At 43.3% G+C, this 21,051-nt stretch overlaps 1 protein-coding gene across 3 annotated transcripts in view; it reads right to left on the bottom strand.

Moving 5' to 3' along the window:
• CALD1 (caldesmon 1) overlaps positions 1-21,051 on the bottom strand; it is a 240,104-nt gene that overhangs the window by 7,481 nt on the left and 211,572 nt on the right. For 2 of the 3 annotated variants that reach the window (XM_077826837.1, XM_077826830.1), the window contains exons 6-11: positions 17,864-18,021; positions 14,225-14,486; positions 11,845-11,985; positions 4,599-4,642; positions 4,431-4,509; positions 2,416-2,553 (exon numbers count right to left, since the gene is read on the bottom strand). In XM_077826837.1, the coding sequence (XP_077682963.1) occupies positions 2,416-2,553; positions 4,431-4,509; positions 4,599-4,642; positions 11,845-11,985; positions 14,225-14,486; positions 17,864-18,021 (822 nt within the window). Of the gene's footprint in view, positions 1-2,415; positions 2,554-4,430; positions 4,510-4,598; positions 4,643-11,844; positions 11,986-14,224; positions 14,487-17,863; positions 18,025-21,051 lie in introns of all 3 variants that reach the window. The other variant, XM_077826845.1, reaches the window with a different exon arrangement.

Below are 21,051 nucleotides of genomic sequence, written 5' to 3' on the forward strand. Positions count from 1 at the left end.
AAACTTGGAGAGTGGTCAGTTTGGATGAGCTATTACCAGCAGGAGAGTAAGTCTGTGTGTGTATGGGGGTGGGTTTTTGGAGGGGGGTGAGGGAGTGAGAGAACCTGGATTTGTGCAGGAAATGGCCTAACTTCATTATCATGCACATTGTGTAAAGAGTTGTCACTTTGGATGGGCTATCACCAGCAGGAGAGTGAATTTGTGTGGGGGGGTGGAGGGTGAGAAAACCTGGATTTGTGCTGGAAATGGCCCAACCTGTTGCTCACTTTAGATAAGCTATTACCAGCAGGACAGTGGGGTGGGAGGAGGTATTGTTTCATATTCTCTGTGTATATATAAAGTCTGCTGCAGTTTCCACGGTATGCATCTGATGAAGTGAGCTGTAGCTCACGAAAGCTCATGCTCAAATAAATTGGTTAGTCTCTAAGGTGCCACAAGGACTCCTTTCCCCTGGATAGTGTTCATAAAGCTTTCATCGATCCCTGAGCATCCAGTGCTGCTTCTGCCTCCACTCCAAATTCTAAAAATAAAATCTTTAGCCTAAACAGAAGAATGACATGGGAATAATTTCATCCAGGTTTTGTTTTTTTTTAACTGGAATTTTGAAATACAATACAATAAAACTCATACCTAGATCACCCAAGGTTAATAGAATTTCTTAAAATATATGGCCAAAGTTTTCAAACTTGGGTGCATACAGTTAAGTGCCTACATTCATATTTAGACACACAGTCTGATTTTCAGAAGTGCTTTCAACTCACGTTGACTTGTAAGAAGGAAATGTTGGCCTATGAATTTATAGACAAGATATGAACCTTAAATATTTCAGTGATGCTTTTAAAAAAACCTCAAAAAACCCCAAAAAACACCTAAGTAACTTTACTAGTAGAATTTGACCTAATAAAAACATCACAACTCCGAACTTTTTTGTACATGGCTTAAGCTCCCCAGTTACAGCTGTGTAAGATGTCAGAAGTGTGAAGTTTCAGTTACTCTCTTAACTAAGCCTATTATTGCAATAAGTTTCCCTCTTAGTGCCTACTGTAATAGTCTTACTGTTATTCTGTAGGCCAGTGGTCTCCAACCTTTTATAAGCACCAGATCACTTTTTGAATTTAAGTGCAACCTAGGAGCTACCTCAAAGAAAATGTAGAAACAACAGTAATCACACAAACCCAAACACCCTTGCCCTGCTCCTTCCAAGGCCACACCCCCTTTTCCAAGACCCTGCCCTGCTCACTCCATCCCCCCCCCCACCCAATCGCTCACTCTCTCCCATGCTCACTCACTTTCAGTGGGCTGGGATAGGGGGTTGGGGTGCAGGAGGGGGTGCCGACTCCAGGCTGGGGCTGAGGGGTTTGGAATGTGGGAGGGGCTCTGGGCTGAGCCTGAGACAAGGGGTTGGGGGTGCAGGAGGGGGCTCAGGGAGGCAGTTTGGGTGCAAGAGGGGGCTCAGGGCTGGGGCAGGCGGTTGGGGTGCAGGAGAAGTGTGGAGTGCTGTCTCCAGGAAGGGGCTCAAGGCTCAGGCAGCAGGTTGAGGTGCAGGGTGTGGACTCTGGGAGAGGGCTGGAGTGCAGGAGGGGGCTCAGGGCTGGGGCCAGGAGTCGGGGTGCAGGAGGGGCTCCGGGGTGTGGATTCTGAGAGGGGGCCAGGGTGTAGGAGGGGTTTGGGCTCCGGACAGATGCTGCTTACCTCAGGTGGCTCCTGGGCGGCAGCACTGTGGGGCTAAGGCAGGCTCCTTGTCTTCTCTGTCCCTGCGCTGCTCCTGGAAGCAGCTGGCATGTCCGGCAGCGACTCCTGGGGGGGGTGGGGGGCGGACAGGGCAGGTGGCTCTGTGTGCTGCCCTCACCTGCAGGCACCACTCCCGCAGGTCCCATTGGCCATGGTTCCCCATTCCCAGCCAATGGGAGCTGTGAGGATGGTGCCTGCAGGTGAGGGCAGCACGCGGAGACCCACTGCCCTGCCTGGGCATTCCCCCCCACACACACCCCAAGCCACTGCCAGACATGCTGGCCGCTTCTGGGAGCAGCGCAGGGACAGGACAGAGAGGGAGCCTGCCTTAGCCCTGCTGTGCCAACAGATCGTTAGCAGTTGATCTCCCGGTTTGGCTGCAGGAGGGTTGGCAACCCTATTGTGATCGACTGGTCGATTGTGGAGCCTCTAACAGTGGATCTCAGTCTCCGTGACTGACTGAGATCCATGGTCAGAGGCTCCATGATAGACCAGTTGATGACCACTGCTGTAGGCTACATGGGTAGCTGGGTCTTTGAGAATCCAGTTCTTCAAGATGCTGAGCACCATCTATCTTTGACTTCAGCAAGACTGCTCACAGGAGTAAGGATTACTCATAAATAAGGATTTAAGGAAAGGTCCTTGGTGTAGTTATATATAAACATGCAAAGTAGGAATATGTACCTTATTTGGTGTCCCTGGTCCAGAGGGTGATGAGAAAACATTCCCTTTCTCCCACATGCTTTTGATATTACGGACACCCTCAGCTGGGACTGGAAGGTCAGAGGGTGCTGGCTTAGCAGGTTTTGCAGTCTTTGTGCCCTGCAATAGACAGACGCTAGTTAGTGCTCAGAACTAAGCCCCTGGTGCTGAATGTGTTTTAGAGTTCTGGGGCACCAGTGGAGAATAGTGTATACGTGTATTTTTAAAGCTGAATGAAGTTCCATTGATGACTATGCAAATTATTATGCAGACAAATATAAGACTCTTAGTAAAGAGCCTCACTTGTTGGAAGTACAGTTGTTCAAGTCAGTGCACGCCTCGTGATCTGCCCTATCATTCATGCAGATTTTGCACACATGGATTTACAAGGTTTGTGGTAAACAGTAGCCGATGGTACAGAGGTTTATAAAGTAGTGCTTACAGCTGACCCATAGTTTGATTTAGCTTGTAACTCCTTTAAACAGTTTGCCCCCTTCCTTCCATGGATTTGCCTCTGGCTGCAGCACAAATCAAGGAGGAAGGCAGCTGTAAAGGACTGATCTAGTGTGTCCATCCTGCTCTGTCTGGTACTGGCAGGTAAACCCTACAACTAAGGTTATCACAGAGGCCCAACAGTCGAGCATTTCTGCAAGGTGTAACTTCTGCAGGGTTACCAAAATGGAAGTCCAAATTCCCTCTTTGTTGGCAACATTCACAAATATTGTAGAATCGGTTAGGGATGTGGGGCAGTGGAGGGTCCTAACAGGTAGAGGTTGAAGAAGTTGCCTTGTGTTTCTAAGTGTAAGGGATGTCCAGCACGAGAAATTAAGGGCCAGACTGTGGCAGGAAAGCACAGGTAACATTATTGCACAGCTCTCCACCACTCCCCTTACCTCGCAGAGCAATAGCTTTATGTCCAAGCTAGGCACAAAGGACCAGATCCTCAGATGGTCTAGATCAGCATAGCTCTATTGAAGTCAGTGGAGCAATACCATTTACATTAATTGACAAGCAGGTCCAATGTGTCTGGGATCACAGCTACTTCTGCACCCTTGGAAATGGTACAGCCTGATCTCCCTGTTGCATGGGATCAGCTCCGCTCGCTGCTAGAGATGGATGGGACCACAGCTCCATCCTCACCCATTCACAGTTTGGGGAGTCAAACATCTAGTTCTGGTGCTGAATCAAAATCTGCAGGCTCTGAGCTCAGAGACTGTGTCTTACATGGGGACAAAAGGGTCAGAGTGGAGTTGTAAGACACAGATATGTACTGATTCTTTAAAACTAACAGCAGCCAAGTGGACAAGGGAAATAGGGACTGGGTAGATCGTTCTAGGTGGAACCTCAGAAGGGAGAGTAAGTTAGGAACTACCATTTTGTTTATCCTCATTAAGGTCAGCGCTAGAAGATAGTCTGATTTAACATTATCACGTGACAAGGCTCACTACATCCTATGTAGTGCTGCCCACAATCTGGCCTAATGAATAGGATGTGCGACAAGTGATGAAGAGGAAAGCACAGTCTTATGGTTAGACTACACAGCTGGGAGTTCAGAGATGTGGGTTCTGTTCCCGATTCTTCCAGAGAGCTACTGTGACACCTTGGACAAGTCATTCCTCTCTGCCTCAACAACCTGTTAGATGAGGAAAACAGGTAGGCACCAAACACAGAGGGGTGCTGGGGCTCAATTCATTAGAGGTTAGTAGCACTGTTTGAGACTCATCTGGAAAGTACTACAAGTTAACAGCCACTAAGGTTAGAGAGAGAAGATTGAATATTTAGTAGCAACAGGGGGTCACAATTCTGACATTTGAGTCAGATAAGCCTCTGAACGTTTGTTCAAACCTTGTATGAACCACTTTGTTCTGAAGCATCATCAGAAGCAGCTTTGTGATGAAGCTCCCCACATTTCTTGGATACTAAAACCTGGACTGATTAAGGCCCCCCACCCCAACCACCATCACCAACTGGGTTAATATAATTTAGTTATAACTTACCTCAATTGCACTAGTGTATTGCTCAAGTCTGCTATCAATCTTGGAGACAATTGCTGCAGAGTGAGTGGGTTTAGCACCACTGTTTGGAGGGGAGAAAACAGAAGTGATTACTACAATCCACACACTTTGCTGCTTTGATTTAGTGAATTACGCAGTTTATTGCTTTACCTCTTCTGAGCGGATTTGTTCAAAAACTCTGCTCGTTCTTCTATCTAGAAATAGAAAGATAGAAGTGATGTAACTATTTATCTGCAATGCCTGCAGCCCAATACAAGTTCAAAGGCCTGTAGTGACATGCAGCTCCAAACAGAAAACCATCATCTTCAAATTCAAATCACTGCAGCAACATACAGAGAAGTTTGCCATTTAGGACCCTATTCTGAAACAGACATGCAGGTGTGGGGGAATTATGCAGGGAATTATTATTTACCTCCTTCATGTTCTTCAGTGCTTCTCAATATATATTACAAGAGTAAGTCTCCAATGTACCAGGGGTGAAGGAAAGGGAGGATGTACAGGTCACTAAGGGGGTTGGGAGATTAGAGTCACATTATATGCCAAATTCACCCACCCCGCAAAAAGCATCAGGGAAAGAGGCAAATTAAATAAGTTTTCAAGAGTAGACACATCAAAGTAGGCCAGATCTGGAGCTGAGCCATGTAACTCCATCCCATACATTTTAAAGAGGACACGTACACTGATTTTTTGGACTCAAATTATAGATCAAAGCATATTTTCCTTCTATACAGCATGGTCACCACAAAAAGTTTAATGAAGTCACATGAGACAAGGTCTGCTCTGCAGTCTGGGCTGGAGGAGGTCTGGCAAAGATGATGTCGTTAATGGAGTCAGCTCCAACAATTTCACCTCCTTTTACTTCTCCCTGTCAGTACTCAGCTGGACCCCACCCTACCCTGCAGTCAGCTCTGCAGCTCCATACAGGAGCAACTGCATAAACAGAAGATCTACCTGACCGTCAGTTATCCCGGAATTTGGATTACTGAGGATTTACCAGTATCTCTATGTACTGTTTCCAAGTCATTACTGGTGACTACTGCAGCACTTGCATCTTCAAAGTAGAAGTAATGACAACTAACTTTAGACCGCTCACTTAAATGGTTCTAGGTTCTCCCCTGCATCCTCCCTCCCTCATAGCAGTGTAAAAATATCTAACCCCATAGCATGCCTTAAGTTCAAACGGTTGGAAATTCCACAACTCAGGGCCACAGCAGCAGAGATTCAGGCAGTTCCCTTCATTGCTGAATGAGAAACTAACTGGACCAATTCCAGTTAATTTCATATATATATTTCCAGGGAACCTCAAATGCGCAGCTCTGATTTAAGACACACACTATTCCCAGTAATTGGTCTTAAAAGATGGACAAGTATTGCTTGCTCATGTCTCAGATCCAAATAAATTCCTGAAGAGAGAGATTCTGCCACTAGACATACTGTATGGGTGATTCTTTATCCAGCCACACAGTGGCAGCAACACACCAGCCAGGAGAAGGCTGTCCAAGTTCCTCAGATTTTTCCTCTGCTGTCTTTGGAAAGGAGTCTTGACCCAAAAGTAATACAATTGACATGGCCACAGAATGAATGTGGTTAAAATGGAATAGATAGATCTGTGATATTAACCATTACACAATGCAAAAAGAAAACGAGTAAAGTGTTGCCCATCAGCAATGAATCCCATTTTGGGGTCATATTTTTGGTTATGGGAAACTGCTGAAAGGATAAAAGTTTATACGTACTAACATCATGTGGGCTTAGTTTTTAGTTCCTATAAAGGAAATATGGTCTGAACAGATCTTGACCATGGTTCTAATCTTGTATTGGAAGAGGCCTTTATTTTCTCATTGCATTCAGCTCTAGAAAAGTGGGCTCTGAATAGCAGTCCTAAAGGACAGAGTGGGTGTACACACACACTGCAGACTGAGGCCTCTATTTTCTCATAAGCGCTACACAGCAGACCCCTCCCTCAGCAACATCAGTGGGTCCCCTGCATGCAGGCAAGGGGATGGTCCCTGCAGAACAGCTTGCAGGAGCAGGGCCCAAAGTAGCTAGCTAATGTGTGGTTTAGAGACTCTTCTAGCTTAGAAACTTGATGACATTGGATCCCTAGCTGAGATACCCCTCAGGAAAGGGACCAATTTTAATGGTGTTTTCCCAGCTAGACTGGCTGTTTTCTAGAGCTTCCCTGTGTTCACTAAGGGGAAAAGGTGGATTCTATTAATCGCAGCCCTGAATACCTCTGCAAGCAATTACTAATTCTCCAATCTTGGTGTATCCTGTTTCCCAGCTGCAACTGCCCCATCTTGACCAGCCTGAGTGAACGATTTGGCAAAGAGGGGAGAGGAGTGGAACAATCACTGAGTGGGGGAGTAGCAAAGAGGTGGGCAGTGAATGTACACTCCGTACACATGGGGGCTCTGTCTGCACTTGATAGGATACCGGGGAGTGTAGCTCAAGAGAGGGAGGCAAGACTCCAGCAGAGGGCAAGGGGGAAAGGAGACAGGAGCAGAGTTAGCAGGGATCCCTCAGGACAGACTAGGCCTTTCCAGCCTGAAGAATAAAATGGTTGTTAATGAGGTTTCCTTACTCCTGCATGAGGATCTGTCTTGGCGCACTGCTTAGGAAGAGCCCAGTTTTTATTACTGTTGTATGCAGGGAAAAACCCATCTTTCAATGTACTTCAACCAAACTCAACATGCAGAGGACTATGCCACTCAACCCACTGCACTCTAAGCAAGCTGCATGCATAGGAGGAGGAATATTAGCCACGTACACTAAATAAAATTACAAAATAGATCTGTAAAATAAATAGGAAAAAGCAAGGTTGTTAATTGAATAGCAGAAACTCTGTTTCCTGTATCTGAGACCAAACACTAAACAAAGCCTGTATGGGATTTTTAAATGCCTTGGACCCTGGTTTTGTTAAGAGGAACACCATGCAGAACATATCACAAAAGCAAGCAAGGGCTTCAAGAAATCAAAGACACCAATCTCCAGCTAAACTACCAGATGGGGAAGAACCCAGCCTGGTGTCTCAAATAAGCCAACCTCTGCAAATCAAATATAAGAATAATCTCCATATGTCAGCATTAGAAGCCTACAGCCTTAGTAAAGGACCAACAATATAGCAACTGTCACAAACACCAGGGACTCAATCTGACAACACTTCTGCACTCACTTAACTTGACTGATGTGAGTCATCAGGGGACTCCTCACATAAGTAAAACAGCAGTTTGCAGGACCAGGACCTTAGTTAATGGAAGCTGTGCAGGCAGATGAAGGGCAATACATGATTCAACTGAGTTGGAAGGATTTTTCTAGGGTGTAACCATGCTTATACATTTCCTCTCCTTGAAGCTGTCCTGTACAAGCAGGCTTGGAGGCTATGGGGTTTTTCTACCATATAGTTGTGCAAAGAAGTTGCTGAATGTATTAATGAGGCTAGAGATGCAACCTAAGGCCTATGAAACAAATTCTGCCTTCACTGCCAACCATGATGCCCCAGGATGTGAATAAGATGGTATGAGGAAAAGGTTAATGCTGGATTTGACCCCATGCATTTACATAACATTTAGGAACAGATCACCAACTAACTATTTCCAATAATGAGTTGTCTGTTTTATGTGCATTTAATTATCTTAACCATTTAGTAGACTCTTAAATTGTGTATAATAAAGGTTATCAAACCACTTCAGGTAATATGACAATAGAAATGCTACTTTAAAAAAGTGAAACAGTTTGGGGAGGGGGGGGTGAGTCAGAAAAATAGTGTCCCATATAGTATTAGCTAATGTACAGCACCCAGCTGCAGGAATCTAGCCACTCAGTTCCACTTTTGGTTCTGGCTCCCTGGAGAAAAGAGCCTGCCCCAGACTCTTTGAGCACTAACATACACCATGGCCCCACTAGGTACCCGTCTTGCTTTCTACTGAAGTCAGTAACATCTGTGCACCCCTGGGGTAACTCAGGTGACTTACTTGAGTGATGAGTTTAAGCCACAGGCTCCCCTTCTCATATTCAAGAGGGAAATAATGGGAGGGGGGGAACTAAACTTAGAGGAGAGGTTCTTTAAAATCAGGAGCGGCGTGGGATCTAACTCCTCCCAGTCAGTGCTCTGATGCGGAGATATTGCCTAAATAAGCAATAGTGCGCTAGGCAAAGATACGTCTTTAAAAAAAAAGTCTCAGGTCCTGCAAGGTCACACATCCTGGCTCTGCAGTCAGAGTGCCTTTTCAGAGAAAGCTGGCTGCCACACAATCCTCTTATCCCCCACATGAGATCTTTAGCTAGGAGCTGGAGAACTTCCAAGACTCCTCAGTTCTGTCATTGCTCCCACCCACACCCAGGCTGCAAGCTGGAGTTCCTCCCATTTCAGCTCCAAACTGGTTTTGTTTTCCTGCCCAACTGAAGATTCAGACTGCGGGGGTGGGGTTCACTGCCCAGAGGAAACTTTGTTTTCCAAGTCTTCTGGCCTTCTTCATTGCTTTAGGAAGGGACAAGACAGTTCTACGGCTCTTCCTGATACCCCTCAGGAATGGGCTTGAAGGGAAGAATACAACAAAGAAGCATCATGCAGGACAGTTCACCCCTATGCTGCAGCCTATTTGTGCCACCTAAACTGGGAAGGACTCCAGTGCAGGAGGTGCTGTACAGGAGCGGCAGACCTTGTTTTGTGCACCCCTGTGCCCTCACAGGAAGCCCCAAGGGGAAGAGGAAGATGCAGGAGTGACAATCATGCACTGCTGCAATGGCCCACCAGGGCCTGAAGTAGTCACAAAAATCCCTAACAGAAGGAAGAGCAAGCAGCCTCTCCACTGTCCCTGAGCCCAGGATGAATCTGCCTGCATTCTCCTGGCATTTTTCCTCCTCACTATCATACATAAAAGAACCCAACCCATGTGTTCTCATCTGAGGGACTCCAGTCTACACCTACCTCAGTTTCCCCAGGATCATGGTCATTTTCTTAAAAACATAGCTGCTAAAAAATCCTGAACACACTGCTCTTTAATTCCCTTTCTTGACTCCCCTTGCCCTCCATATTAACTTCAAACTAGGCTTCCTCTGCTCCTACCTACACATCAGGTTCCTGTTCCTTGTATGTCCCCTAGCTCCCTTCATTTGCCAGTGATGGCAACCTTGATGGCCCTGTTGTGTTCTTGAAGCAGGTTTCACTGAAATACTTTTGTTTAACTGTTTTATCATCAACAGGTATTACTGGGTGACGTTCCTTCGTCTGTGATATGCTAGGTCAGAGTGGTCTTTATAGATCTGAATCCTCAGAGTAACGAATGACAAAAAAGTAACGAATGACATTGGACTGCATATCTTACTCAGATTCTCTAAGCTATGTTGGTCTTTATGTCTCTCTAGTCAGCCCTTTGCCTGACAGATAAATGCAGCATCCATAAAATGGCACCATGCCACACCCCTTTCACACCATTTTCCTGCCTCCTTCGCACATATTGATGTGCACCAGGTCCCAGTTCAACAAGTCTTCTCCCCCTCCTCAATCAAATCACTCCTTTGTGGAAGAAATGAGATTATTTAGCTCAGAATAAAAGCAAGAGCAAGGAGGGTGAAAGAAAATCCTGGTCAAAGACTGATCTAGTGAACCCTACAGAACATGCACATACACCTACCCAAACCTCAATTGTGGAGCCTAGGAAACCAATTAGGTGATGTAGGCCAACAGTTTAGGAGGCTAATTTCAGCTGGATTGAGCAGATACACGGCTGCCCATGGAAGCCGGGACCGGCATGTTCAGGAAGTGTCACGGATATACATTTTAAATAAGAACAATTCCTGCAAAGTTAGCACAGTTGCTCTTGTGAGCTTTAACAGTCATCAATTCTCTCCCACCACCGAGACCACAGCTATTATCTCCCCCTAAATATAGTCTTTGAAATTTAACAAAGTTTGGAAAGTTTAAGCTGTCTACCAAAGATTTTTTTTTTTAAATGTAGCTTTACCAGAAAAGCTTTGTGAAGACTAAAAGCTGCATCTAACTCTATTAAACATTTCTCCACTATACACTTTCAACTCTCTCTCCAACCGAGAGAAAGAAATCAGTCATGGCATTTGTCAGCTAGAAACCTAAAATGCATTTCATAAAAGTCAACCAGACATCTTAATGCGCGCAGGAAGAAGAAAAAGTTCAAACAGAAGGAACATGCACAATGGTCTTTATTTCTAGCAGCTGGAGGCTTAGAAAGAAGCTGCCAGTGCCATAACTACTGATAAACTCTTTAGTAACTTATAGTTAAGTTTAAGATTGTGTCATTGTTATTTTTAGTAAAGGTCACTGACAGGTTGCAGGTAATAAACAAAAATTCATGGAAGCCTGTGACCTGTCTGACTTTGGGTGGGAGGGGCGGATGGAAGCCCAAGTTGGGGCATTAGAGCCCAAACCCTGCTGGAGGGGCAGCACCCACCACCCACAGCAGCTGAGAGCTGCAGGGGCCCTGCTGCCACCATTGCTCTCAAAGGAAATGCTGCTGAGGATCTGAGGCATATCATAACCCTGTGAGTTTACTCCTTCCTTGTGTAAAGAGCAGTACAAGTTCATAGGATGAATACCTGCCTCCACTGAAGTCAATGGCAACATTCCCATTGATTTCAGTGGGAGGTCAGGATTCACCATATATTTTAAGGCCTGAAGGAACCACTGTGGTCATCTAGTTTGACCTCCCGCATAACACAAGCCACAGAGAGAGCCATCCTGTAATTCCTGCTGCAGAAGAAGTTATTCTTTCCTGCTACAAAAACCTACGTTATTGAGCCCAGCAATTTGTAGTTGGGGCTTATGTGGTGGATTGGATTTATGGTAGCCCTCTGTTCTGGGGAGAGTTTCACCCACTGGTAAATAGATTTAATACACAGTATAAGGATGTAGATTAGATGAGTCCTCTGTGGCCATGTGTTCTTCTTAAATGCTAGGGAGGAAGAGAACTGAGGATGTAGAACAGAAGAGTCCATTTCTGATTCCTCTCCAGTTTCTCTAACACACATCATCACTGAAGTGTGAAAATATTAGTTTGACACTGTGAACACTAATGTTTTCCAAAGTGATATCCTCCTGAGGATATCAGAAAGGCCTCTTTTTGGACATCCTGATTATTAAGAACAATGGGTACCCTGAATTCTAGGCAATATACATACAGACTCACTAACTTTCTACAGATGGGCTCATACTGCAAAATCTTTGACCTGGATTTCAAACATTACAAGGTTTGAAGGTCTTTGGATCCAGTTTTGGCTAAGGTCCATTTGCAAAATTCAGATTGGGATCCTTGTTCAGATTTGAAGTGTTCCCAAAATTTGGGGGTGTTTGTATACGTGATTTTAGCTTGAGTCCCTATTCTATTCTCATTCATAGACTTAGACTTAGTGCAGAAGTTACCTTGAGAGATGAACCCTTGGGAGTGAAACACTTAAACGGCTTCTTGTCATCTGACAAACCGTCTTCTGGCATCTTCTGACGTTTTTCAGCAGCTTCAGCCCTTCTCCTCTCGATGTCTTCTTTCAGCCTCCTCTTCTCCTCCTAAGACAGTATGAGCACCTAGCTAGTCATTTGTTTCCTTCACGAGACCACATCAACCTCAGATCCCTTAAACTCCTGGAGAAATATACAGGATTCGTGGAGAACACAAATCCTTACACCAGCCAGAAATTTCAGTGACCCATTTTAGTTCTAGCTATTTATAATGTATTTGTGGTGCACTAGGCAACCATAGAATCAAGTGGGTGTGTTAATCTATACGATCGCAATTTCCCCCTGCCCCCAAAGACATTTCCTCCTTAACAAAGTGTACTGTCATGGCCCACTGTCTCAAAGTGTAATGAGAGACAGTAGTACATTATGAAAAATGCGGTCTTTCATTAAAGGACTGGGACTTAAGAAGTTGAATGTTAACTTTTAAGACTGTTACACTTGATTTTAAAAATGTTATTGAAAGCCACACTTAACATGGCTCTAAGTCAGGATATTGATGGTAGAATGTTTTCAAGGGAATAAATTCCAGAGAGCGGATCTTCCTAGTTGCCTGAGAACAGACCCAAGAACCCCAAGGTCCCATCCCACCTCCAAAACTGAATCCTCCTTTAGCCTCATGCAAGTCACTTCTCCTCCTCTTTATAGATCAGGAACTGTGGCACAGATATTAATACTTAGCTACCTCACGTGGGTGGTGGAGATTAATATATGCCTAATGAGCTGAAGACGAAAAGCACCACATACAGCCTAAGAAGGGCTATTACTCTTGCAGAGGTAGTGTGGGTTTTTATTTTGTAAGACATCAGTTGAACTAAAGGGCAGTCACTCTTAGCCCTATTAAGCAAGGCCTGTTCTGATACTGCAAAATGTTGAGTGACCTTTGCTCCCACAGAGTTCTTTTATGGGAAAGTGGGGAGCTCAGCATGTTCCAGGATTGGGCCCTTTCACTATAAGTGCTAAGTAGTATAATTATTAGTCCCCAATATCCAAGTTTATTTTTTGTGTAATTTAGATCCTTAACTTCTGTGCTAGAGATCTGAACATCCAGTTTAAGGAGATTCACTTGGCAGAAGAAACAGACAAACAGATGTATTTTTTGGTATTAAATTTTAAATGAGGCAAAGATTTCTAATGAGAGTCAGTCCATCATAACACAGGCATTTAATCCCATTTGCAGCAAACAAACATCTGCGTTAGTAACAAGATTTCTGTAATTTAACATGTGTGCCAAAAAAAAAAAAAGACACCCACAACAAACAAAAGCCTATGTTCCTGTAACATTGCACCTGATATTTTGTATGCATGGGAAATAAGAAAATCAGAATTAAGATTCTCAAGACAACTACAGATGAAATTCTGGTCCCACTTGTGTGATGAGTTTTGCCACTGGCTTGCATGGGACTAGAATGTCACCCGTTGGTGCTATCTCCTTGTGTGTCAGGATTAGATCATGTCACACCAAATACTGTGTACTTCCAGCTGAGATTGAAGGTTTCAGAAACAGTGCAGCTTTTTTGTCCATTAGCATGTGCCACTGCACATCATTGTACAAATGGGTGATGAAAGACCCAGTTTTGTAACCTCTGTCAACCTTAGTGGGTAGCAGAGAAGAAAAACGTAGTGGAATGGTGGTAGGGCCCCCAAAAAGAGGAATCTGACTGAGAAAATTGAAAGATCTTTATCTGTTAAGTATTTGTATTGTAGCACCTAGAGTTCCCAACTTAAACTGGGGCAACACTGCACTAGGTGCAATCACATAGCAAAAGCCAATCCCTGCCCTGATGAGGTTACAGTCTAAATAGATGAGACAGGAAAAGGGTGGGAGAGGAAGCAAGGGCAAAGAGAAGTAAAGCCACATGCCCAAGGTAACACAGTCTGTTAACAGTAGCAGATCCAGGAATAAAATAGTCTAGTGTTGGCCCTTCCAAGTCGGCTGACATTAGGCTTTGTTTTGGTTTTACTTTTCCTTTCACACAACATTGCCTTAGATATTGAAACACAGATCCTCAAAGGTATTTTGGCCTTTAATTCCCATTGTTTTCAATGTAAGATAGAAGACTAAATACCTTTGAGGATCTGGGCTCGAGGTACTATCCCAGGGCCTAAAATGCCACCCACACTCAGGTTAAGCAGAGGCTCTCTCTTTGTGCAGTCCCATTGATTATTTGCCCAAGAGTATGCCTCACTGCACAGCATTGTGTGATCATGCAATGAAAGACCAATAGGAGCAAGTGAAGCAGAACAGAGTCTAACTTTGGATCTCACGGTTTTATTACTACATCATTACCTCTTCTCTGGCTTTTCTCTCAGCCTCCTCCTGCTTCCTCCTCTGTTCCTCTTCCTCAAGGATCTTCCGACGCTCCTCACGCTTTTTCTTCAGTTCCTCCAGCTCCACGGCCGCCTCCTGTTGCTTCTCCTTCAACTTCTCAAACTCCTCACTTTCATTTTCACCTCGGCGACGGCGCAGCTCCTCTAGTCGTTTGCCGGCTTCAGCCTGGGACACTGGCTTACCATCCTCAGCATTTGTAGTTGCTTTCATGCCGGAGCGGCTGAGAATGAATTGAGAAGCAGGTTAAGATGCCACAGGTTTTCCTTTGCCACTTTGGATCACCCGTTACGACTCAACTAGGCAGCAACATAAGAACCTGACACACACAAACACCTCTTGACAAGATCTTTTGTTCCTCACAGAGCGTGTACTACCCTCAGCAGGTTTCATCAGGGGCTGAAGTAGGCTGGGGAGCCCAGAGGCATCTCTCTGCCTTTCCCCTGACAGTGGGGGACCAAAGGGTCCCACATGCTTGGAAGCATAGTTTTTGTATCATATTGCCTCAGAACCTACGACAAATGTGTCTCACCCCCTTTCTAGAGATATCTGAACTCATGAACTTGAAATTTTCATGTCTTTTTTTTTTAAATTCAAGATCCATTTTATTTTAGTCCCAACTCCATAGTATATACACACTTATCCTTACATATTTGTACCATGTAACTGAGAATATTACCTACAGAGATACGTTCCAGCTTCTAAAAGCATACTACTTGATTAATTTATGCATAAAACAATTCAGGGATCCAATGAAAAGCAATAAATAAATATTTAAGGCGGAGAGAAGTGAAACAACACACTATATTCTGTGTAATAAAAGACAAATGATCCTTTGGATTTTTCAGACAAATGTCTTCCCTAAGGGATTATATAAAGTGTTTGACAAATCTCTTTAAAGAGAGCTAAAGCCCGTTGCTAGGGCATTAGTCTTCAGTTTACCAGGGGTAGGAAGGAATATTCTTATTATTCCATCAATATTTTCAACACAAGATGCTTCAATAATGTAATACCACTTGTTATCTTGCACTCTTGCTAACTTGCATATATATCAGGTCTGATTAAAAACTTGGTTAAAGATTTCTGTGAGAGTTTTTGATTTTTCATAAACCCAAAACTAGATTTTTCATTGAATTTTTCCAACCGGGGGGAAAAAACCCCAAAACAAATCAAAACCAGATATTTTCCAACCAGGCCTTATAATCAAAGACATTTTAAAAAACAGTACATTCATACTGCCCACAAGAGGTACATATTTTTGTGGGAGTGTCAAGTAGCACAACCTATATATGTAATTACCACATCAGTGTTTAAGTGCTTGCTCCTTGAAGTGTATTTATTAATACACGAGAAAAAGGGGTCAACACTTGAGGTATCAGCATGACACTTACATGAAAAATGGCAAGTAGGCATTTATATTGTTTTTATTTTCTTCCTTGTTCTACACCCAAGAAAAAGGAGATCCTAAACACTATAGCAATGAAAGCACAGTGTTGCACAATTAAATGCCAGAAGAGCCAACAGTACAACAGTTAAGGTTTCCTTCAGCAATATGGATCAGTTTCTGTCTTCAGTTACTTCAGGGAAAATACAGAGTAACTTCACTGAAGTCAGTAGACTTATTCCAGGTTTGTAGTGGTATAGTTAAGATAGAATTTAGCCTTAAGCAATTTTTTCTTCACTGTTTGGAAGGTGTGCGTGAATATTTTGTCCAAACAATGACATTTGTCTTTCTTACTGAAAAGAACTTTTTATCTCCTAATCATGTACATCCACAAGCTATTTCTATCTTCTTTTATTAATATACACTATGGAGGTCTTCCTCTGCTGTTTCTGCATATTTTCTAGTAGGGAACAATAATTGGCAGTTATCCTCTTCATATTTTTTTCTTGAGCCTCTTTGCTTTCAGCACATTCCGGGAATCTCAGCCCCTTGCTGCCAAAATCAAGAAATCAGAATTGAGAATCTAGACTGAAGAAGAGCTTTCAGAAGTGCCTATTTGGTGCTAAGAAAAAGAAGCCAACTGCCAGCCTTCACACAGAAGGAGAAATAAGATGGTTTGTGAGAGACAAAAATGACAGAACAATGTGAAAAATGCATTACATCATGCTTAGGATTTTTGCACTCCCATATGAGAGTGGGGAGGTGGGAAAGGGAAACCACAAAGATAAAGCTTTCTAAATATTCTGTCAGTGACAGAGACAAAGGTGGGACAGACAATATTTCTCTTTAGCCTCAGATTTCTCAGTTGGTCTTAAGAAGTTTTATTTCTCATCATTGCCATTTAGACTTATCTTATGAGTCTCTTAATGTCTTGCTACTATCTTGTTTATGGACAATGAGACTACAGGTAGTCCCAAACTAAAGCCCTATGACTAGACACCAAACTTTTTTTCCTCCTAAGGTGGGGTGGGGAAAGAGTGTAGAAACCCCATTTGAAGTTTTTCAAATAAGTCCTTAGCTCTAACAAGAAATAAAGCAAGTGAAAAAAGTTATATACATATTTTAGAAACAGAACTCATGTTAGTGGTGATTTGACCTGCGTATACAGAACAATTACTAACAGGACTCATGTCCTGCTATTCCATCCCGATGTTATATGACAACCTAGCTATACGGGATTTTGAATTATTTTACTTTTGAAAAGTTTGTTTCCCCATAGGAACCATTAGGGGAACGCTAGGTTGCACAAAAATTCCATCTGCCACTGTTTAGAAAATTGACTAGGGAGCTTAAAGTCTTTACCTACTTCAGTAGCAACAGGAAGGAGAGATTTAGAAGAAATAAATGAAGACTACTAACTTATTTGTCTATTCCACTTCTTTGCTTTTATTCCCCCTTGCTTCCCCACTTTGTAGCAGAGATGAGCCTTTCCAAATCTCTCCCCATAAACCAGTTACCTTTAGATTTCCAACTGTAGCAGAAGCCTCAGAGACAGTTTTATTTTCTTATCTCGCTAAACCACATTAAGATCTTTCTTAAAAAGGCAGAACAGTGTGGCTGGATGTAGTTTTCACTCCACCAAATAATCACTCTTTTGTGCAGAAATCATTAGCTTCAAGGCTTGCTAGAGCAAACAACCAAAAGATCAACTCTTAAAAGAGTTATCCTAGGAGGCAAGGCTGCTCCTAGCTGGTTATATAGGGTGTAATTAAAAGCAGGTGTGTAATTGGCAATGGGTTATCTCACTCAGAGTCAGGCACCTGTGCCACTAGGGTATAAAATCACAACTCTTGACTCTTAATGTAGACTATGAAAAGATGAAGTTCATTAAGAAATGTCTAGTAGATGACAGGAGTATGGTAAAAGCAAATGACTGATCCCCACAGAGGGGGTAAGTTGTTTGCTTATTGTTTACTACTCTGCTATGAGTCTCTCATTTCCCCACTACAGTGAGGTGGGCAGCAGTCCACTATAAAATAGCTTGAGATCCTGAATTTATTTCTAAGGAGCCAATGAATATTACAACCTTCAATGATGCTGGAAATTTAAGTCTTGTACTACACAGCTAAAAGTATGGTAACAGAGACCCATAAAAGGCAACAAGTCCCACAGCTCTACTCTGATATAAACAAATCTAGTGTTAATGTGTATCTTACCTAAAAATATTCTCGGTATGTTTAAGTTTATGAGTAGTAGGTTCCTGGAAACGCTCTCCATTCTGTGGCTTTGGTTCAGGAAATCCCTTCTTACGATCCCAGATAGGCTTCACCTCCTCCTTAGGTGCTTTGTCCTTATTAGCCTTGTCGTCTTTGATCTGCTTGGGAGATATTAGAAAGCGTACAACCAAAAACAAAACAAGAAGTCATAATTAGACATTGTGGATGACTGAAAAGGAAAACAAGTTTCCCACCATCAATGGGCAACTGAGCAACTGTCTTCAAATGTTGTATGGCAGGAATAGGTTGTCAAGTTCTAAAATGTGGCCTGCAACCACCCTCGCCTTCTGATCTATGTTAAATATGCAGGCAGCTGAATTCATCTACACTGTGTGCAAATCTGCTGTGGCCTTGGAAATCTCAAGCATCCTTACTTCTCATACAATCAAGTCAGTCTCTACCACTACCTTGCCCACCATCCCCTTTCTGCTCATGTGTCTGTTTATTCACCTGTTGTGTATTGTCTAAATCATAGACTGAGCTCTCTGTGGCAGGGATTGTCTGGCTGGGGCCCTAGGCGCTACTGCAATAGAAATAATATAATCTTAAATTGATTTGCACAAAGCAAGTGCATGCTATGAGGATGTAGCCAATACAGTCAACGGCACAGGAGGTATGTGCTATACGGATGTACCTAGGACTTTCTGTGTCATAGCAGGTGCATACTACCTAGCTATTACAAGTAAAGTTTGCAATAGTCAAGTAGTTAAAAATTATGTTTCATAGCAATATTTGCTTTGATAAATGTGTAACTGGGGTTATCATCACCTGTACCCCAGTCTAAACAGTGACTAGTGGAGGAGGATACTGTTGGATGTGAAGCTCTTACGCCTATGAAGAAGCAGATGTTTTCTCTGAAAACATTAAGGCAAGATTCCCCCCCTTCCCCTACAAGCCTTTGCCCGACATAAGTCTGACTAAGATCCAGAATCATTATGCACTAGTTTCACTCTCTAATCCCCACCCAGAAAATTCTGGACTGAAAATTATTTATTATCGCCACTGATGGCCTGACCCCAGCATGCTGAGTCATGGTTGGATGCTGATGGAAAGTGCAGGATATGGCAATTGATTTCAGTTCTTCTGTTCTGTGGACAGAATTATTCCCACTAAGTAAATTAGCTAGACCAGCAGCCAAAACAAGCTTTCAATAGCAGTGGAGGAAAATACCAATGTTAACCCAAGGAAGATCTCCTTTTTCGCCTTTAGCTTTGCCATATTTGGGAAATGCTCTGGTGGGCAGCCTGAATATCATTTATTTGGAGAATTGTCTGAAAACCTTTAGCAAGCTGTACCTATATTACTCTGCATCCTATTGCCCTTCCATCTGATCTGAAGAGAAAAATAAATCATCCTATTCTAGGACAGATTTTTTTAAAAAAAGTACTCCAAGCTGCATCTAGTGGAAAAGCCCAAACCTCTACACTATTTCTATCCTTCCTCCGCTCAATGCACCTTTCAATAGCCAACCTCCAAGGCATCCCCTCCCACTTTTCAAAAGCAGGAGCCTCATGGGGGGAAGGGGAGCGCTTACAAAGCACCTGACATGACTGCGCAGCTTGAACCCCTAAGACCTGTTCTGCCTGGAGCTGGCATTAAGTGCTGTTCATACAATGCCAGTACCACAAGTGACAGCTATCATGTGGTGTGGACTGCAAGTGTGTGTGGGTGGGATGAGTTTTCATACATTCTGCGTGAATTTGCTTCTGGTGACAGATGCCGGCTATACAATTCTGAAAGAAAACTGCTCTGTCCTTAGAATAGGCAGCAGCAATGCACGCTTCCCCTATACTGCCCTGCCAATGAGCCTCAAGGTATGTCCACGCTGCAAAAAAAATGGTGTATTCTGAATTTGGATTAGCTAACCCCGGTTAAAATAGCAGTGAAGACACAGCAACTCAGCTTTTAACTTGAGATAGCAGCTCAACGTCAACCCCAGGCTCCCCTATAGGTTTTAACTTCAGCTGCTAACCCGAGTTAAAAGTCGAGTTGCAGCATCTTTGCTGTTAACTCAGGTTAGCAGTTCAAGTTCGAGCCTATAGTGGAGACTGGGGTTAAACCTGAGCTGCTAACCTGAGTTAGAAGCTGAGTTGATGGGGTCTTCACTGCTATTGTAACCCCAGTTCGGTAACCCAAGTTAAAAACACACCTTTTTGTACAGTAGACATACCCTCAGCTACGACCAAGTGGAATCACGTTAATAAGTAAGAGGGGAATTCCCTTTCCATGATCACAGATTCTTTGGCCTTGATGCTGTGACTAGCAGCAGCCAAGCCTATTATTGCTAGGGGCAACAGTAGCGGCTTTGAAGATGTGAACTCCTAACTTCTAGGAACCAGTCAGAGACAATCATTTCTGTTAACTCACTCTAATGAACAGTCATCAGCTTGTAATGTCTTTTGGTCACTCCCAATCTGGGCAAGATTTGAACCAGTGATGTAATAACAGAAAAAAGCTCTGGCTCTCATTAGCAATCCCCTGCACTACTCAATCCCTTTCTGAGTGATTTAGAGACCTGGGGTGTTGATTGTTTCAGGATTTCAAATGCCAGGACTTCTGTGTTGGGATTTTGAAAGGGCAGAATTTCCTTTTATGAGATTTTCATCAAGTCCCTTCTAAGTCTCATTAAAAACCCAGTATGTCAGCTGCCTGAGCTGCAGTCCCAGCTGGGGCAGGTAGTGTATCTTACATCTTAACTGAAATTGCTAAGAAAACTAATAGTAAAAAAATACGCTTTTAGAATTAATAGGCTAGGGAATCCCTTTTCATGGGCTAATAGGATTTGATTTAAAAGATTATGGTTTCTTACCAAGTGTATGAGGGGGTGGGGGAGGGCAGGGACACACACACACAAATAATAAACACAACTGGGCTTTTTGACTAAAAAAAAAAGGAAGATACAATAGGTTATCAGAGAAACACTTCAAGGGTTTAGGGCCCAATCCTGCTCCTGTTAATTTTAATGGCAGAACAGCCATTGACTTCAACAGAAGCAGGAACAGCCCCTTTCATAGCAGTGCACCCTAAAAGTGACAGAAGTAAACATTTTTGTATGCTTACACATCTCAGTGAATTAGGAATCAATCTATCTCACACTGAAAGGAATGGAAAGGCTCCTACTGATTCCA

Source organism: Eretmochelys imbricata, chromosome 1 (assembly GCF_965152235.1).
Source record: "Eretmochelys imbricata isolate rEreImb1 chromosome 1, rEreImb1.hap1, whole genome shotgun sequence".
NCBI classification, from domain to species: domain Eukaryota; kingdom Metazoa; phylum Chordata; order Testudines; family Cheloniidae; genus Eretmochelys; species Eretmochelys imbricata.